The following is a 20,038-nucleotide window of genomic DNA, read 5'->3' as shown; positions in this document are numbered from 1 at the left end:
GTTCTCCTTACTACAGCAGTCTAAATGCTGGCAATGATTCTTAATATTGTTGGGCTCTCTCCCAATTTTTTTAATATAATTTATTATGTAATGGGTTGAGAGCATCTTTCAGATTTGATTAAATTTTAACAAGAGCAGCTGTAATCCACTACTTTTTTGCAGCCACAGTTATTGCTAACATCTCCAGAACTTTATTTTAGTTTAAAAGATAAAAATAAACAAGCACACACATACTCATGCATATATACCTACTTATAGAAGCATGGTTTAAAAAAAATCAATATCCTTTATGAAAATAAAATAAAAATAGGATATTTATCATGTGCTCTTGTTAGAAACAGCCAGCTGAGTTAGGTGAAGGAATAATAGTTGAAACAGGAGCACTATCCAGCTCTCTCCCTACACCTGTTGCTCCAATAGTCTCTACCACACTGTTCAGTCCCTTCCTTGGATGTTTTCCCTGTGCCATTAAGTAGTGCCTTAGTAATGGGTGATCATGGCAGCCAATGTACAATTCACCTCCCCAGGGTGATGACTGAAGGACAACCAGCAAAGCAATACTGTGCTTTGGAGAGCTATACAGCAGGTTCTGACTAGTTCTGGAGAATTGGTAGCAGAAATTTTAAGTAATTTGGAGAACCAGCAAATACCATCTCTGACTGGCCCCACCCCCACCTATTCTCTGTCTCCCAAGTCCCAGCTGATTGGCTGGGTCTTCTTTTGTTGCCCTGCACAGGAGAATGGAGCTGGAAAGCAGGTTAGTGGGATGGGGAGGGGAATGGGATTTTGCAGTAACCTTCCCCCAGGAGTGGGGAAGGAATGGAGATTTTGCAGTATCCTTCCCCTGGAGTGGGGTGGGAATGGACATTTTACAGTATCCTTCCCCTGCCACGTCCACCAAGCTACACCCACCAAACCACATCACGCCCACCAAGCCATGCCCATAGAACCTATAGTAAAAAAAAAAATGAATCCCACCACTGATCCAATGTACAATTCACCTCCCCAGGATGATTGCTGAAGGACAACCAGCAAGGCAATACTGTGCTTTGGAGAGCTGTACAGTTTAGATGCAATGAAATCAATTCCTGGAGCAGTGAAAGTAGGGTGTTTGGTCCCAATTCACTGTCTATACCTATCTAATGTTCAACTGGGCTGTTTGGTTTCATTTGGTCTAATGGGAGAAGTAGTTGGGGTTCAGGATTCCATGCGTAAAGGAAAGAGTCCCAGCTTAAAGGATTAGTTTAATCATTGGAGAGCTTTGCTGCCCTTGTGACATCCAGACATTTTGCCAATGAAGTGTCTGTCTTCTCCTGGTCATAGAAAACCTGTTGCTCTAATAATTTTTTAACAAGATGACTAAAATTAATTTTAACTGACATCATTAAACATTTGTCACTTACTTTTGGTAGCGCCAATGGCCATTGCTAGACTGGAACCACAACAGTGACATTTTTAAATAGAACATTTGGTTCTTGTTCCATTCAGTAACTGGTTAGGCCTATAAAACTCAAAGAATTTGGGATCTGCTAGATGAATTACTGCTGTCTGCTGTATGAATCTAACAAACATTCAGGCATGATCAACAGGTCTTCTCCAAATCTATTCCCATTTGAAATTAAGAAGACAATGGAAAAAGAATCTTCTTGGCTATGGGTCTCATATTTGTAGCATCCTCCCCTTTTTTTAGCCACCATCTTAAAATCTTTTCTATTTGAGCCATTTTATTTGCAGCACTATTATTTTTTTACGTTTTTTAAGGCTTCTTGTGATAACAATTGCTTCCATGATTTTATGGAATTTCTCTCTGAATGCTATTTATTTGTTATTTGACCATGTGCTGCTGTAGACCTTTATCCTAGTAAATCTATGAAAGCTGCAATTGTTTGGCAGTAGGATTACTTCCAACTGAACCTGCTAAGGAAGCTACTGCAAATAAAAGGAAATAAGCAGGGCTGATCATTAGCATTGCACATGGTGTTTAAGATTGCATATACCCATCTGATAAAAAGTTGTTTCATTATTTATTTAAATTATTTATATTGCCATCCATCTTACAACACTGAATCTGGCAGGTGTACAAAGATTAAAACCATCATAATGGTATAAAATGGTGCCCCAGTTAAACAACCCCCAGAACAAAATCATAGTATTCACAAAGCTGACCTATCTGCCTGACCTATAAGTGTGGAGAAACAAGATAAGTCTTCAGAGATTTATGAAAGGCTATAGCACGGTTGGGGCCCTCTGGATCTCAGTGGGTTCAGCTACAGAGAAGGCACAACTGCCAGATCCATGATGGCATTATTGAATGGAGGGGTTCTAAAACATGGTCTTCCTTTTAAGCCTAGAGAATGGAGGAAAGATGGTCCCAGAAATAGCCTGCTCCTATGCCATATAGAATAGAATAAATGGTAATCATCTGGAAACCTACTGGGAGCCAGTGCACTCATGAAGCTACACGTTCTATGAGAATATCAAGAGCGGTCAGAAACTTCAGATGGTCCAGAATGCTGGTGTGTGGGCACACACCAGTATTCTGGACCACCTGAAGCTTCTGAATGCTCAGCTCAATGTAGAGGGCATTTTTCTAATTTAAATGGGAGATAGCTAAGATATGGTTCACCATGAGCCAGGCTTCCCGGTCCAGGGAAAGATGCAACAGGTGTACTAGATGAACCTGTGTAAAAGCCCACCTGGTGTGGCTACCCCCTGCTTTTGAATAAAATCTGTGAGAGTAGGAAAACCACCCAAGTTGCACACCAATTCTGAATGGAGACGTTTGTCCTCCTTCAAAACTAAAGATGGGAAATCTCCAGGACTGAGGGCCTTAAAACCTAGAGCCACTCAGTTTTTCCAGAATTAAGTTGAAGCCTGTCCTCCTCCATCCAGATCTCCACAAACTCTAAGCACCTTTTTTGCAGTTAAATAAATCAGTTTTCACAAATGGGCATTTTTTTGCTGGAAAACAAAAGTAAACACCAGAAACTGGCAAGAAAGACCAAAAATTACAGTCACATGACCAAAAATGCTGCAAATGGCCATAAATGCGAACTGGTTGCCAAGCACCCAATGCAGAGGAGGGAATGCAACCATCACAACTTCAAAAACAGGTTGTAAGTTGCTCTGGAAAGGTTCTTGTAACTTTTAGCTGCTAAGTGACCAGTTGTTGAGCAAGGACTACCTGTACTATGTTGCTGCTTTTTTTTCCCAGGATCATCCTTTATTTACATTACCTATTCTCTGTTCCTTTCCTACTGTCAAATGTTGCAGTCTGGAATATAAACTCTGATAAAAAATTAAAAATGTGATTATATTTATATATACCGTATATGCCGGCGTATAAGACGACCCGGCGTATAATACGACCCCCCAACATTTCCACTCAAAATATAGTTTGTTATATACTCGCCCCTTCCGCATGCCTTCCACTTTTGCACTTTTTTTTTTTTTTAGGCACTTTGTCTATCGGAATGATCTCGGTGAAGCCGAAAGGAGCAGCAGCTTCTCCCAGCTCCCAGGAAACGAGGCTCGCACGCTGGGCTCCGCTGAGGATCGGCTGGGGCTGTCAGGAGTTGCACCGCTGGCGCGCTCCAGCTCTCAGTCCCGCGTTGCCTCGGGAAGGGAAAGGCAAAAAGGAAGAGCCGCGGCGGCGCTTGCAATGGCAGCAGCGGCTCCTGGTTTTGCCTTTCCCTTCCCGAGGCAACGCGGGACTGGAGCCGCGGAGCCGCGCCAGCGGTAACAACTCCTGACAGCCCCAGCCGGATACCTCAGCGGAGCTCGGGCGGTGAGCCTCGCTTCCTTGGGAGCTGGGAGAAGGCTGGCTGCTCCTTTCGGCTTCACGGGATTCGCTTCCACGGTGCGCAAAAGTGCCTCAGCCGGGCAGCCGCAGTGCTTCCCAATTACTATTTGCCGGGCGTATAAGACGACCCGGCATATAAGACTACCCCCCAATTGGAGGCATCTTTTTCAGGGCAAAAAGTCGCTTATACGCGCAAATACGTATATGTATGTATGTATGTATGTATGTATGTATGTATGTATGTGTGTGTGTGTGTATATATATATATATATATATATATATATATATATATATATATATATATATATATATATATATATATATATATATGGTATTCGGCTTGGTTCGGGTATTTTCCCACGCCATTGTAGTTGTTCTTTTAAAGTTGTAGCAACGTTTCAGCAGAATCTCATCTGCCATCATCAGGCTTCTGTATTGTGTCCGTCTGTGAGTCAGACTTTTACAGTGGTTTCAGATTTAAATTTGGGGCAGCCTATTGCTGTGCCAGAATGGTTTTTTCTTCATCCTGATTGGTTGGGAGTCTTGGTCTGTGTTTATTGGCCTCGAGTTTGCTGTGTTCTGCTTGATTGGTGTCTCTAATATCTTCTGTCTGTTTTTTGGCTCTTTTTGTATCTTGGTTGGGTGGCAGCATTGTGTTACTTTATTGGAGGCCTTTAGTGCAGCTTGGCTTCGGGTAAATGGACGGCTATCATTAGTTAGGAAGCTGGCTTTCATCTGGGTGCCTGGTTGGGGTGTGTTTGAGCTGGGGGGATCTGTTTGTGCCCAGGTGTTTGCCTGGCTTGTGGTGTGGAGATTTTTTTGTTTGTGAGTGCAGGCTTCCAAATGATTGACAGCCTGGTGGAATCACCTCTTCTATTCATGCTTTCTGGTCTTTTTTCAATCTCTATGGCTTCTCTGATGACTCTGTGGCTAGGGTTTTCCATAGTGGCCAGGGTTTTGGTGCCATTGAAGTTGATGCTATGACCTGTGGCTTCCATGTGTTGGACTAGTGAGGAAGTGTGTTCCAGCTTTTTGACTGCATTTTTGTGTTCATCCAGGCGGGTACTTATTCTTCTATTGGTCTGTCCAATGTATGTGGCTGGGCATGATGCACAGGGGACTTCGTATATGCCTTGGTTTTCCAGGTCAATTTTATCTTTGGGGTTTCTAAGGATGGCTGCTATTTTTCTGTCTGTTTTGAAGGCAGTCTTGATGTGATGTCTGTGCAGTATCTTACTGATTTTGTCTAAGTTTTCGCGGGTACTTACATGTATGGTATTCAGCTTTGTTCGGGTATTGAATACCATACATGTAAGTACCTGCGAAAACTTAACATACATACATACATACATACATACATACATACATACATACATACTTCAGCTTTGTTCGGGTATTTTCCCACGTCATAGTAGTGGTGCTTTTAAAGTTGTAGCAACGTTTCAGCAGAATCTCATATATATATATATATATACATATTTATATTTTAATTATATATATATAAATTATATATATTTAATTTATATATATATATATATATATATATATATATATATATATATATATATATATATATATATATATATATATATATATACAGTATATATAAATGTGTGTGTATATGTACATATGTGTATATACACACCTACATACATACATGCACAAAATGAACAGTATTTTATTTATGACTTTGCCAATTCTTAGTGAAAGGTGTTCAAGCTCAGATCATTGACAGAAAGACCAGAAGGAACAAATTACTTTTAGAGTTGTCTTATTATATCTCATTCTTAATTGACCTGTTCCGAAAATATGCAAATGCCTGGAAAGCCCCAGTTGTTTTTACAGTTGAATGAACATATGTGAACTACAATCTTTTAGAAAATTTCAGATTGAAACTAACTCAGGAAATGTGTTTTTAAAGATGCATTTTAAAACTAGGTGAGAGGTAAGAGAGGTACTTTTCATCCCAAGAGTATCTGGCGTTTTGATCAGAGTCAGAGGGTTAAAAGGCCTCAAGTGCTATTTTATTATATGGAATTGTTTCTATGTTTCTGAGCAGAAGCCATATATACCCCGCTAGTTTATCAGACTCCAGGTCCTTTCTGACATTTATAATTTCCAATATGTTTTCCTTAATTTCTTTAGATGTTTAGGATAACTATGTGCCATTGTTTTTCTATTGAGCCTTACAGTAGGGTGAGACATCTTATAGTCCTTCAAGTCTGGCCTCTCTGATTTATTCATTAATGTCTTGTTAAAATAGGCTTCTGGTTGGGGGGGAGGCATTGGGGAAATAAATGAAAGAAGTAGTAGAAAACAAATGAAAATTACAAACAGAAAATGGGGCTACCTAAATCCTTTGTAAATTCTGTAAGGAGACAAGGTATTCCTTACCTAATACATACATCCCTTACCTTGAAGTCGGCAGAGATGACATACAATTATTCTTGAAAGTAAACATCTAGAAAGAAAAAAGGAAGGCACATTGAAAATGATGCAGTAAATGTCACAAAAGATGTAAAGTCCAATAAATTAGCAGGCTATACTTCCCACCCAGATATATAGAAACAACTGTACCTAATAAGCTGACATTTGGGGGGCCTTCTTTCTTTCTCCCCCCACAATCAAATTGCCAAGGATAATCTTCAGGTTAGAAAAAAAAATAGGGAGGCATGAAGCAGAGTAAATGCTGTACAGGTAGCTCTCAGCTTGTGACAGCAAATGGGACTCATTGCTAAGCAATGTGGTTGTAAAGCAAGACATTGCAGTCTTGGTTGTTGCCGTTAAGTGAAGACCATAGGGGGTCATTAAGCAAGGACTTGTATGATTAAGACTTCTGATTTCCTGCTAGCTTCCCCGTTGACTTTGCTTATGGGAAGCTGACAAGGAAAGCTTGTTTATGACTACTGAGATTGGCCAACAAAGCAGCTTTTGTTTTGGCAGCAGTACTTTCCTCTCCTGCAAACGTGAAGAAGCCTGATGTGAGAAGCCTCATGTGATTATGACACGATCAACTATTAAGTTGAAATCACACACAAACACACGCACATCAGTTTCTGCACAACTAACTCCCAGTTTCTTGACATGGTTCCCTCCTGGAGTATTAATGTATGTCAAATTTACAAACGTACTTTGTAGATTTATATTTTGTTTCATGCATTGAATGACGGCAAATGGGTCATGGGTGGGAAGAGACGAACTGTCCGCAACTGCTTCTTTTAAGAGTGGTGTTCCTATAACTGAAACAACTATTAAAGTTTATTGTGACATATATGTTTTTTAAGGTATTAGATTAGTTGCAATAATTAATATATGCTATGTTTACTTTTATTTGACTTTCAGCTTTCACTGGATCTCTACCACACAGAAGATGATATTTATAAGCTTTCACTGGTGCTAGAACCTAGAACATCTAAATCAGTAAGTAAATACAGCCATATCCTACTATTTTATTGTTATTTTTTCATTGTATTTTTGAATTTTTTCTAGAGGGGCATACTGAGCCCCCTTAAATCTAGATTTCGAATTCTAAGAGCTCTAAGCAGGAGAATTTCATTTCATTTCACTAATTCTGTAGAGCAAGAATTCTCCCACACAACCTTCCCACATCAGCCTTATATTTTAGAGATTGTTGCTGTAACATCTCAGAAATGTAATTTCTTAAGGCATATCTTAATTTAAAAAGACACTTTTTAAAAGTATTATAAACATGATGTCACTGTTTAAGCATATAAAAGACTGTCATAAGAAAGAAGATATGAATTTCCATGGTCATAGAATCTAGAAAGAGAAATAATAGATACAAGTAGCAGGTGCTTTGATTTTATTTAACTGTAAAGTAAAAATCCTGTCAGTAGACTCTGTACAACAGTGGAACTACCTAACTGCAGATGTTGTGAGTTCTTTACCTCTGAAGATTTTCAAGAGCCCCTTAAGGAAGTGTATGGAGATTCTCAGCCATCCAGGTCATGGTTGTCCCAAAGATGTTTTTTTTTCAAGAGGCAACTGGACTTTCTGGTTTTTCTTTTAAGACATTTCGCTTCTCATCCTGGAGCACCTTTGGGACCCCTTAATTGGCTTTACTGTGCATGGCAGAAGGTTAAACTGGATGATCCTGGTGGCCCCATCCCAAATGTAGAGACTGAATAGGAAAGAACTATTATGCAAAATATAGTTGTTTAATTTGTCACTTTGGCTTGTGTGTATTTCTCTCTGTCTCTCTGTGTGTGTACTTAAAAAAAAAGCTCTTCAGAAATCTTCCAGAAAATCAGTTGCTCCTGGCACTTCATTCATACTGAAAATTTTAAAAATGCTTCTCTGTTTTGTTTTGTTTTCATCACAGCCTGCCTCTCCAACAACCCCTACAAAGCCAGGAGTACCCCTTGAGTGGGCATCTGGTGTAATACCAAAGCCTGACCCAAGTATTATTAATAAACATATCCAAAAGCTAGTTGATGTGAGTATTGGCAGTAGAATTCCAATTTATTTTCCTATCTTCTCACCTATCTCACGAATGCATGAATGTTCTGTATTCTCTAATTCACTCCACCATATTCAATAGTTTTTAATTGACTATAATTGTATTAGTGGTGTAAAATTAACTTTTACTTTCGTAGAGCACTTAATTAAATAAAAAAAAAGTTAGGTCATGCGCAAACAAGCAGGGCTTTCAGTAGTTTCCAAATCTGAAATCTCATGTACAAAACCAGAGTTTATGTCATTACGCACGATGTGCATATATACGCACATATGCATATATACACCTTCAAGTCAGGGTCGACTATTGGCGATTCCCTGGACAAATCCTTGCGGTATTCTTGGAAAGATCTCAGAAGTGCTTTGCTATTATTTCTTTCCTAACTGAAACAGAGTGACTGGCCCAAGGTGGCTTCATGCCTAAGACAGGACTAAAACTTACAGTCATTTGTTTTCTAGCCTGGTGCCTTTAACCACTGTACCAAACTGACTCTTAAATATTATAGAGGCACACAATTTGCCTACTGAAGAATATGTGGCATTTGGTTAATGCATTTGTCAAGCTCCTGTCCCACCAATTAACAACAATGGAATTCAGAATGAACTTTCAAAATAGAACACTGACTATTCCAACTTTGGCTGTTTTACCTTAGGTGACAAAACAGTTGCATGTAGCTTCTCTATGCAGCATTGTAGCATACCCTAACAGAAGTTAAATTTGGTTTAGTGCCTAAAGAGTGCAGTGTTGAATCTAGGTAGTTTTTTTTTTCTGGGAAGTGACTTTCCCAAATTCCAGACCATCCCGAGAAAGCTCTGCTCCTGGAAGACCCCTGCCAAATTTCAGTTTCAAAGGCATCAGATTAGGAATTTGATGTTGAATTGGGAGCAGGTTGCATAGATGAGCCTGCTGGAGTAAAGGCTGGATAAATTTGCCTCAAATTATATTGAATTTGCCTAGCATTGCTCCATATTTAATTATTCCTCTCTCAGTCTTTTTCTTGTTTAATAATTTAATTGTTTTAATTGGTTTTTGTGTTTGATTTTAATAGTTGGTTGTATTATTTGCTGCCCTAGTCACCTTGTGTGAAATGGGAGGCCATGTAAATTTAATCAATAAATAAAATGAATTAAATAACGTGAATGAATTCTATATTATAACATATGGAGTCTCCTGTTTTACTCTCTTGTTCCTTATTTCATGGCACAGTTTAGGTATGGGTGATATTCAAAGTTCTTTAGACCAGGATCTAAAATTATCTAATTTTATCTGCTGTCATGTCTTTTTATATTTCTATATGAGTTATGGTAGGCATAAAAGAGCTAGTTTGCTCTAGTAGTTTAAGGCACCAGGCTAGAAACCAGGGGATTATGAGTCCTAGTCTTACCTTAGCCATGAAAACCAGCTGGATGACTTTGGACCAGTCAGTCTCTCTCAGCCCAACTCACTTCACAGGATTGCTGTTGTGGGGAAAATAGGAGCAAGAAGTATTAGAGATGCTCACCGCCTTTAGTTGCTTATAAAAATGATAAAGATGGAATATTAATATTAATAATAACAATAACTTACTGCACTTCCTTTTATTCAGCTGTTAAGTGCATTAATAACTATATTATTTATAGTTTATTTTAGGATGCAGCCCTCTGCTTTGTTGTCTATAATCATTTGACATTTTCTTCTCTTTTTCTTATTTCCTTGCATCTTCAGTCTGTTTTTAAGAATTATGACCATGACCGTGATGGCTATATTTCACAAGAAGACTTTGAAAGTATAGCAGCAAATTTTCCTTTTCTGGACTCATTCTGTGTATTAGACAAAGATCAGTAAGTGTCCTGCTCTTGGTATTATTTTCAATGCAACCCTATTCGTGTTTAAGGGCAATTATATTCTTGAGTCTTCCCCCCCTTCACCACCTGCCAGTTTCTGGCTTTCTAAGGCTTGATGGAGTTTATACTTTCTTCCTCCAAGATGCTCTTTTTATGTCCCATTGTAACTTTCAACATTGGTATTTCCTGGTGATCTCCTTACCAACCTGCTATACCTAGCTTAGCTTTCTTGGAACTCAGCCAAGCCAGCTAGGCCCTGCCACTTACATGCACATTTATCAAATGTAAATCCTAATTTTCTCAATCAGGCATCTTCTGAATTACATGTGTACAAATTTGCAATCTTAATTCTGAATATACTTTCAAAAACCGGTGTTCATTTCATGAAGGAAGGCAAATATACAAGTCCTAAGATAATGTTGCAGGATACACATTCTTGTACAGTGGTTGCCAACTGGTGGGCTAGGGACCACTGATGGTCTGCAAGAAAATTTTGGTGGTCCTCAGAGAAATGTTCCCCCCAAAACAATTAATCCAGGCTGCACGGGAACACAAGGCTGTGCCACCCACATGACCTGCCCAACCGCTGGCCCCCACCCTTTGGCCAAGCACAAACCTTACCTTCAGTAGAGCCATGCGAGCTGGAACTGGAAGGTAAGACCAACAGCGGGGGAGAGAAATCCTCCCTGGGGTGGCTTGCTGACATTGGTGGGAAAGTCGGTCCCATATTCCTGAGCTGCAGTAGTCACAGGACTGGCCCTTTGGTCATCCAGGAGCAGCTCCTCCAGTCTATGGCAGGCCGGTGCATGTGGATGGAGGAGCAACTGCTCTGGGACGATCAAAGGGCCAGTCCTGTGACTACTGCAGCTCAGGAATATGGGACTGACTTTCTCACCAACGTCAGCAAGCCACCGTCAGTCTAAATTCATATTAGTGGTCCGCGGGATTTAAAATTATGAGTTTGGTGGTCCCTGAGGTCCAAAAGGTTGGCGACCCCTGGACTACTAGAGAGAAGTTCCCTGAGGATGGGCTCCAACACCAGTCCAAAAGCTTGGAAGACTAAACCTCTGATCCCAGTGATCAACCCAGCTTGGATCCTGCAACATTTATTTCTTTTAAATTACCTCCAGCTTTTCAATAATGGTCAGGATTGGTATTACTCGTTCTCTTTCTCAGTCATCATCTCAATACTCCAAGGGACAGATGACTTATACAGGCAGTCCTCACCTTATGACTACCATTGAGACCAGAATTTGTGTTGCTAAACAAAGCAGTTGTTAAGTGACTTGTGCCCAATGTGATGATCTTTTTTGCCACAGTTGTTTGGCAAATCACTGTAGTTATTAAATGAATCACACTGTCATTAAGCGAATTCATCTTCCCCCTTCAATTTGGCTTGTCGGAAGCTGGCTTGGAAGGTTGCAAATTGGGATCACATAACCTGGGATGCTACAACTGTAGTAAGTACATGCTGGGTACCAAGCATCTAAATTCTGACCAAATGACCGTAGGGATTCTTCAATGGTCATAAGTGTGAGGATTGGTCAAAAGCAGAGGTGGTATTCAGTAGGTTCTGACCAATTCTGGAAAACCAGTAGCGGAAATTTTGAATCGTTTGGAGAACTGGCAAATTCCACCTCTGATTGGCCCCGCCCCCATCTATTCTCTGTCTCCCAAGTCCCAGCTGATTGGCTGGGTCTTCTTTTGTTGCCCTGCAGAGGAGAACGGAGCTGGAAAGCAGGTTAGTGGAGTGAGGAGCAAAAGGGATTTTGCAGTAACCTTCTCCCAGGAGTAGGGAGGGAATGGAGATTTTACAGTATCCTTCCCCTGCCATGCCCACCAAGCCAAGCTACTCCCACCAAGCCACACCCACAGAACCAGTACTAAAAAAATTTGAATCTCATCACTGGTCAAAAGTCACTTTTTTTCAGTGCCATTGCAACTTTGAACCATTGCTAAATGAATGGATGTAAGTCCGGACTACCTGTATTTCCATTTTGCTTTACAGTATCTTTTCTTAGATTATTTAATACAAATGGATGAATGAATCACAGTCTGAACCTTGAATCTATTAGCTCCCAAGGAAAACATATGGAAAAGTAATTCACGGTCAGCATTACCCATATCAACTTGTTAAGGGGTGGTGGCGGGGGAAATATGTCAAATGTTGGGTCCAAAGCTCTGCCAGCAGGAGTGTTCCTGTGCAAATTTCTGCTTGGAACTTGGCCAAAAAGAATCAGAAGGTTTTGAAACCATATTTGTTGAAATACCACCTTTCAGAAATTGGAGAAATTAACCTCTTTGGAAAAAAAAGCCTGAATTCTGTTGTTTTCTGTAGCATGGTGATGATTGATTTCCCCTTCCCTTCCTGACATTGTTCTTTTTTTAAAAAAACAGGGATGGTCTTATCAGCAAAGGAGAAATGATGGCATATTTTCTAAGAGCTAAATCACAGCTACAGTGTAAAATGGGACCAGGTTTTATACATAACTTCCAAGAGATGACCTATCTTAAGCCAACTTTCTGTGAACATTGTGCTGGATTTGTAAGTATACAGTGGTGGAATAGGAAGATTAAGATGGGTTAAAGGGTAAATAATAGTACCATCATACTTGATCCTGCCCTATTTTAAAACCTGAATAATGTTCAATACACACACACACACACACAGAGAGAGCACAAACATAATACGAAAAAGTAGGCCAGGTGTTTGTTGTCTGAGTGTGTCTCCATGTAGTTTTATGGTTGGTGAAACTGGTTTTACTTCACTTGTTTATCTGTTTTTCCACTATTGCTGTTTTCCATTTTTCTGATTGAATCAGAATTGAGCTGGAAAGGACCTTGGATATCTTCTAGTACTTCTAGACCAGGGATGTCAAACTCTCGTCGTCATGGCCGCGTGACATGACATATTGGGACTTTTTTCCCCTTTGGTAAACCGGGCGGGGGCATGGCCAGCATGTGATGCATTCGGGCCCGTGGGCTGAGAGTTTGACAGCCCTGTTCTAGACAGTAATAAGAGGGAAGCAGAATGATTGCACAATGCCTTTCATCCCCATCAGGGAGACTCGGGGGTTTTATCGTTAAAGATAACAGAATTCAATGGTGCAATCCTGTACATAAGTACTGAAAGGAGGAAGCTTCACCCGAGTTGAGTGTGCCTTCTTCCAGATAAGTCAGTAAAGGATTGCAATCTTGTTGGGTGTGTATGTGTCCATTTTTAATATTATTGCAGGGTAGCAAAACCAAACTCTATGGTGCATCAAGGTCTCTGAAAATGGGTTTAACCGAAATGCAGAAACAGGCTCTGGTGAAGAATCTTCTGCTGATTCACCGGGAAAACAGTTGTGTGTGATCTGTTGAATCAGTTCTGTGCTGGTTCATTCGTGGGCAATGGAATGTGTGGGCAAAGTCTCACAGTTGAATGGATAGTTCTTTCTAACAGGAAGGGTGTTGAGTGGAGTAATTTCCTGTTTGTGCTTTTGTAGCCATTGTTACTACGTTCATAAGGAGGTTGTGTTCCTTCCGGCTTTCTTTTTTATTTCTTTTGTCTTTAATTACAGCTCTGGGGTATAATCAAGCAAGGCTACAAATGCAAAGGTACTGTAAATCATGCATAGCCACTTCATTTCTAGAGTTTGATTTTTTTTTTGATTGCTGGCAAAATGCCATTCAATACATTTTTGCATTCAGGTTAATCTGAATAAATGTCATCCTGTGCATGCTTATTCCTCTGCTACGCTTCTGAATTACATCCAATTTTGTTGCTGCAAACATATAACTTTTAACTAATAGTTCACTCCTGACCACTAGTTCTTTGGGAGAAGCAGAAAAATGGAGCATTCTCACCTGCCTGCCTGCCTCTTTGCAATTTTCCATGCTCCTGGCAATTTTCCAGGCAATTTTCCATGCATTTGCCCATAAATCTTATTAAGGAACTAGAGCATAATCCTTTCTGCTCAGCTTTAGAGTCCATACAGAATACTGCATAATTTAATTTTCCCAACATATATAAATAATCGGTGCTGCTTCCCTTAACAGCAGCCTGCAGCTGAGATTTAAAATGCTTGAATACATTACATCTGGCAGTATAAAGGAGCCATGACCAGCAGAAATAGCTGGTAGTCAGGATTGGGAAAATGCATTTTAGAGGGGAAAGAACATGCCAGATGTCATATGGTCTAATAGTTGCGGCAATCAAAATACTGATAGGCCAGACTACTTATGTTGGTCTGCTATTTTTACAGGTTCCTCTTACTAACATTTAATGGCATTAAACTCCCATTAAATTAACTGGGATTCAAATATGCTTTACTTTAACTACCTTGCAATGCTGTCTATTTTGCTTATATTTTTATACTGAAAATGAACTGATCTTATCCAGTTGAGAAATTGGTTATTTGAAAGCAATTGATATTCTGAGACAGGTGGGAATGTGAGAAAGAGATTTTAAAGTAAGGAATAAATCTATGCGTAGAACTCTTACTTTTGGACTGAAGAGGTAGTAATCAGTTTTTAATCTTTTTTTTCTACCAGTTTTCTTCTTCATTTCATATTACATGCTGCTCCAGTACATAACCATGAGATTCCAAACATACTTTCTCCATAGCAATATTTGTATCATTTTGGCAACCTATTCAAGCTGCATTATAAGTGCCAAAAAGTTGGAAAGAGCAAATATGTCTGCTGTTATGTCATAGCCATAGGAATATTCCCAATACCCCTTTCGGTGTCATACTGCATGTTCTGTTGCCATGCGTATAATATCAGTTATCCAGGGTTTTTACTTTTGAGTTTTGAAAAAGTTTTACAAATGCAAATTTTATGCTGGCCTGCCTCATTTTGGAAATAGCAGTTTACCAAAACTAACTATTTTTTATTCCTTTGCTGGTGATTTACTCCAGATTGTGGTGCCAACTGCCACAAACAGTGCAGAGATCTGCTAGTTCTAGCTTGTAGGAAATTTGCCAGGGGGACTTCACTGAATAGTGGTCACGGTTCTTTGCCCAATAGTCCATCACTGCCTGGAGGTAAGAAATGACACCATATTTCATGGCTCATTGTTTAACCCATGCTTTTCATGCCTCAGCAGTATTTGAAATGAGTGTCTCGAATGCACTAATTATTGTCCTTGTGAAATAATGAGCTTTTGTTATGATTTGAGATGGCCCTCTTATTTAGCTTGCACAGTTGCAAAAGAAAGCCTGAAATTATTTTAATGGGGTATATCCTCCCTGGGCTCAATCTGCATAGTTGATTATTCCAGTTCTCCCACTCCTGGCTAAGGATACATTACTATACCAGAGCACTCATCTGTATTTGGCAACAACTCAAAAGTCCTTTAGAGATTGCATACAAGTTTCATCATCACTGTCCCATTTCATATGGAACTCCTGCTGTCGATATAAGGATTTGTGTAGTTGCTGCTTGCAGGTATGCTGAAATCAGGCCCAGTATCTGAAACAAAGAGTTCAATTTTTGTTTAGGGTCAATTATGTCACAACAGTAATTGACTATTTGTGTTTCTTATGTTTACCTAAATAATTTCCAATGTAGTTATCTGCTGTGTGAAGAGATCTCTTTGGGAAAGGTTAAATAAATGGTGGTTTAAAGCACTGGATTTATCTTTGAAAGGCTTACCTTGTTAGGAAGTCCCTGAGAGAGTCAAGCCATCTTAATATGTATTAAGACATTAATTCATGTTAAGACTCTTCGGACATTAAGATCTGCAGAAGAGTCTCTTAGAAACATCTTACATATAATAGACAGGTAACATTGCTGTAGAATGCACTTCCATGGAAAATGTTTCAATTATCCAGGTCAAAGGTGTCCCAAAGGTGCTTTTCAAAAGGCAACATGACTTTCTTGGAGTTTTTTTCTTCCTCAGAAATGCTTCACTTCTCATTTAGAACCGAAGAAGCTTCTTGGATAAGAAGCAAAATGATTTCAAGGGGGGGGGGGGCAAGAAAGTTAAGTTCTCATTTTTTCCTCTTTCAGGAAACTCTATCTGCCCAGAAGATATAAATACTTAAAGAAACCTAAAAGGATATGTTAAGGATAATTTCCTATTAATTAAGCGTTTATAAATTTGGATTTAGTTTATGTGATTTTATCAGATGTGGAAAATAAGTTAGAAAAAGTATGAAATACAAATCTCCTTGTGCAACTTTGCTTTAGTTAGGAAATAAATGTGATTTCCAATTTAATGAAAAGAACAAAAAATAGCAAAACATTTCATGGGTTTGAAAAAACAGGGTTTCCCCCCCCCCCCTATAAGATAGATGCCAACGTGAAGCTTCAAAATGTGCCTGCTTGCTATCTAGATTGATAGTGCAAATCATGGCTGAACATAAGATATTTATTGCTATTGACTGCATTGACCTATTTACGGTTTTGAAAGAAAGATATTCTTTGTAAAAGTATTAACTGAGATTAGTTGGTCTTGAAATTGGTAGGATTATTTGCTTACTAGGAATTTAAATGTTTGATTTTTAAGCAGACAACTTGGAGGTTTCTTGATTTATGTATCAAATGTCACACATTTAATTATTGGTTATTGTAGGTCAGCCTTCCCCAAGTCTATGCTCTATACGCTAGGATTATTTATTGTAGGTTTTGACATATTGAGAGTTGTGGTCTCACACTTCTAGAATAAACCAGATAGCGGAAATAATTAAAACTTTTCTGATTTACCAGTATGATGGGGAGAACTAAAATAGTGTTTAATTCCATCAAAATTGTGGGATGTGAAATGTATATGCATTCCTCAAAGAAAAATGTGTAAATTACAGGTGCGGTATATACTTTCCAGTTCTGAAAGACTTCAAATTACAGAGATGTTTTCATTTTTCCTAGCTGAAACTAATTTGCTATCTAGCCAACATTTGTTCCACATTTGTACTTTACATTGACTTAATTGATTTGCACTTTGTTATATTGCAGTACAAGATGAAGTATTTAAATTCCCCACTGTAACCCCACAAAACCAGGATCTTGATAGCAGAGCAATCACACTTGTAACCGGCTGCTCTCAGAAGATTTCAGTTCATCTCCAGCGGGTAACCACTAGTCAAGCAACTCAGACAGAACCACTGTGGAATGAACCAGGTTGGGGTGATTCAGGATCACACACTTTCCCCAAAATGAAATCCAGGTTCCATGGTAAATCTGGAAAGAATAAAGGTTTTGCAAAATGGGAGAATGAAAAGTCTAACATTCCAGTCAACAGGGACACAACAGTGTGTGTGATGGATCAAAATGGAACAGAGACTCTTCTAGAAAGACAGGAAGTCAAGGTTTGTACTATAAAATTCTTAAGGGTTTAAAACCCTGTTCCTTCTTTCACAGTACACCATAAATTTTAACATGCTGTTTTTGCAACTGTAAACTACAGGGCAAATTATGTCCTGTTGGTGACATATATATGTGGGCACGCCATATACATCAGTGCGACATATAAATTTAATAACCAAATAAGTTCAGGAACTTTTTTCCATTAGATAAAGTAATGTATATATGGAATTGTATGTTTATTGTGTATATCCTCCCTATTATGACAATGTATTTGAGATTGGCCACTGTGTTACATATGATGTGCAGAGATTTTATATTTAGAACTCAATACTCGAGATAAAAATGATTGGTTTGAAGGCTATCTAATGTGGTAGTGTCAGTCTCTGTGAGGTGAGGTGATGGTTGAACCTGTCTTTGAAAGAGGTGGCGTGTGCCCTCTCCTCAGAAAGTCACTGCTGGACTCAACAGTCCAGAACAATTTTCATCCATTTTCCAACCATCTCTTTGTAGAAAAGATTGCTGAATACTATGTAGGCAGTCAGGCTGGGGCTTTAAACGATCCTGGAGGGATCAGATTATGTAAACCCTTCTCAATCACTTTTCATATTGGGGCACATGAGTGAGAAAGCAGTGGTGATAACTGTTGATGATCACTAGTGGAGCCAAGAGGGGTTAGTTGATACATGACCGCCTGTAGGAACTGACAGTGGGTGCCATATTATGGTAGTTCTTCTTTGCCAATGGTTGGTTGCTACGGTATTGGTGGGAGAGGAAAGTTTCTGCCTAAAGCTCCTGAAATATGGAATGTTATAGGGTTCAAATTTCTTACCCCACTTGTTTTAACAGCAAAATGAGGCCACTATATATTTTCGGTGTCATATGCTGCCAAGAACCACTATGGAGTTAAGCAGCCTTATAAATTGTACAGAAATAAATAGTATAATAGAAGCCACCTGATGCACCCATTTCAGACTAAATGGCTGCATGTTAAAAGCTTTCTGCTGACAGAAAATCAGCATGCCAAGGTGAAGAAGCCATATTCTTATCCATAACAGCAAATAAATATTAGTATACAATATAGGTAGATTAAAGCACAGAATCCCTGCATGTTGAACCGATACAATTCAGCCTGGTGATACTGATTTTGTGTCTTTCTTCTTGAAGTATGTATATCAATCTCCTCTAAACAAAACACTGAGAATTGTTTCCTTTGATTTATTATAGGCTTGTTGATTTGCTTCAGAAAATCTGCAGTCAGAAGATAATTCAAGAAAACAGTGTGTGATATTTTATAAATCGCCTGGATATGGCTGAACTTCATACCAACGTTATATTCATCAGATTTTATCACTGGTGACACTTAATGACAAGACTACACTATTTATTTTGTCACACAAATAATTTGATCAATCTTGCACTGATGGAAAACAAAGGAACATTATAACTGCAGAACATCTGCAATTCTGTTGCCAGCAACAGAATCCTGGCTCTGAATCTATCACTACTAAAACCATCACTACCAAAATCATATGGGCTTATCGAAGCATCAGTTATCAAAATTCCTGGATCCAAATTTTGTCAACCTGCCACATCTCCCATTAACTGAAAGCTGATTTTCTTTCTGGAACTAAGAGCTCAGGTTCCCCAGTGGCTACATTCACATATTAGTCATTAGGTTGAGGGTTTTCTTTAAAAAAATTATTTCTCAACACGTATGAAGCTATCTAAATTTTTATATTCAGTTTGTGATAATCCACAATGTGTGCTTGCTATTTAATTCACAGAACTGGATGAAATCATATTATATACTTGGCATACAAAGATTGTGGAGTTTAGGTGGTGTAATTTAGCCTAGCTTTCTTCAATCTTAATATCTGCCAAGTGCAGTTCACAATTCCCATCGTCCCCAGCATGGCTAAGAGCCAACCACACCTGGAAAGCACCAAGCTAAAGAAATCTGAAAGAAGAATAAAAGTTGGTCTTTCACTGTTTCCTAGAATGATGTAAACAAGTATTATGTTTAATTTCATGGTTGTTGGAGCAGTTTTGTGGGATTTTCACACCTTTTAGCAAACTGGAAATAAACACTGGATTTCATAAATAGCAAATGTTTTATTACAGCACATTTGATGAAAATCAGAGTTGACAGAATCAGTATCCTTACCTAGAGATTCAGTAACATTCTGATGTGTCATCTTGCTCAGTACTGTAACTTTGAAAGAGGCCAGCTGCAATCATGCATCTGCTTGAAACATTATCCTGTAGGCTAACTTGTAAATTGCACAGAATCTTGCCACATTATTAATATGTGATATGGCCACAAAAATAGTTATTTCTGTTTTAAAAACATAAAATTAATCGGTGCCTTGACAATATGGATTTCTGCCTATTTAAATCCAAATAACTGGAGTGACTTCAATTTATAACTTATTCTATGTTGCAAAATATAAGGGAACCTTTTTTAAAATTAATATTTAGCAGATTCTATTTCTCTGTAATATCTCTCACTACTTCCACCAAATTATGTAATTCATAAACCTAGGTCTTAAAATTATCCATAAGATTTATCCATTTAAAAAAAAATGCAACATTTTTGCATTATTTGCAAACAACTAAAGTATGGGAAAAAAAGCAAAAAAAGTA

General features: G+C 38.8%; 1 protein-coding gene across 1 annotated transcript in view; it reads left to right on the top strand.

Moving 5' to 3' along the window:
• Positions 1-19,768, top strand: part of RASGRP3 (RAS guanyl releasing protein 3) — a 30,027-nt gene extending 10,259 nt beyond the window's left edge. The window contains exons 7-14 of the mRNA XM_026680818.2: positions 7,145-7,222; positions 8,145-8,258; positions 9,984-10,099; positions 12,500-12,647; positions 13,666-13,702; positions 15,007-15,132; positions 17,045-17,397; positions 18,620-19,768. Of these exons, the coding sequence (XP_026536603.2) occupies positions 7,145-7,222; positions 8,145-8,258; positions 9,984-10,099; positions 12,500-12,647; positions 13,666-13,702; positions 15,007-15,132; positions 17,045-17,397; positions 18,620-18,628 (981 nt within the window). The 3' untranslated portion in view covers positions 18,629-19,768. The remainder of the gene's footprint in view (positions 1-7,144; positions 7,223-8,144; positions 8,259-9,983; positions 10,100-12,499; positions 12,648-13,665; positions 13,703-15,006; positions 15,133-17,044; positions 17,398-18,619) is intronic.
• The last annotated feature ends 270 nt before the right edge of the window (positions 19,769-20,038 follow it).

The sequence above is a fragment of the Notechis scutatus genome, chromosome 1, assembly GCF_049901735.1.
Source record: "Notechis scutatus isolate UNSWTSFEM ecotype Mainland chromosome 1, rNotScu1.2, whole genome shotgun sequence".
Classification (NCBI taxonomy): Eukaryota; Metazoa; Chordata; class Lepidosauria; order Squamata; family Elapidae; genus Notechis; species Notechis scutatus.
The sequence above is the reverse complement of the archived record's forward strand: the minus strand, read 5'-3'. Positions and strand labels throughout refer to the sequence as shown.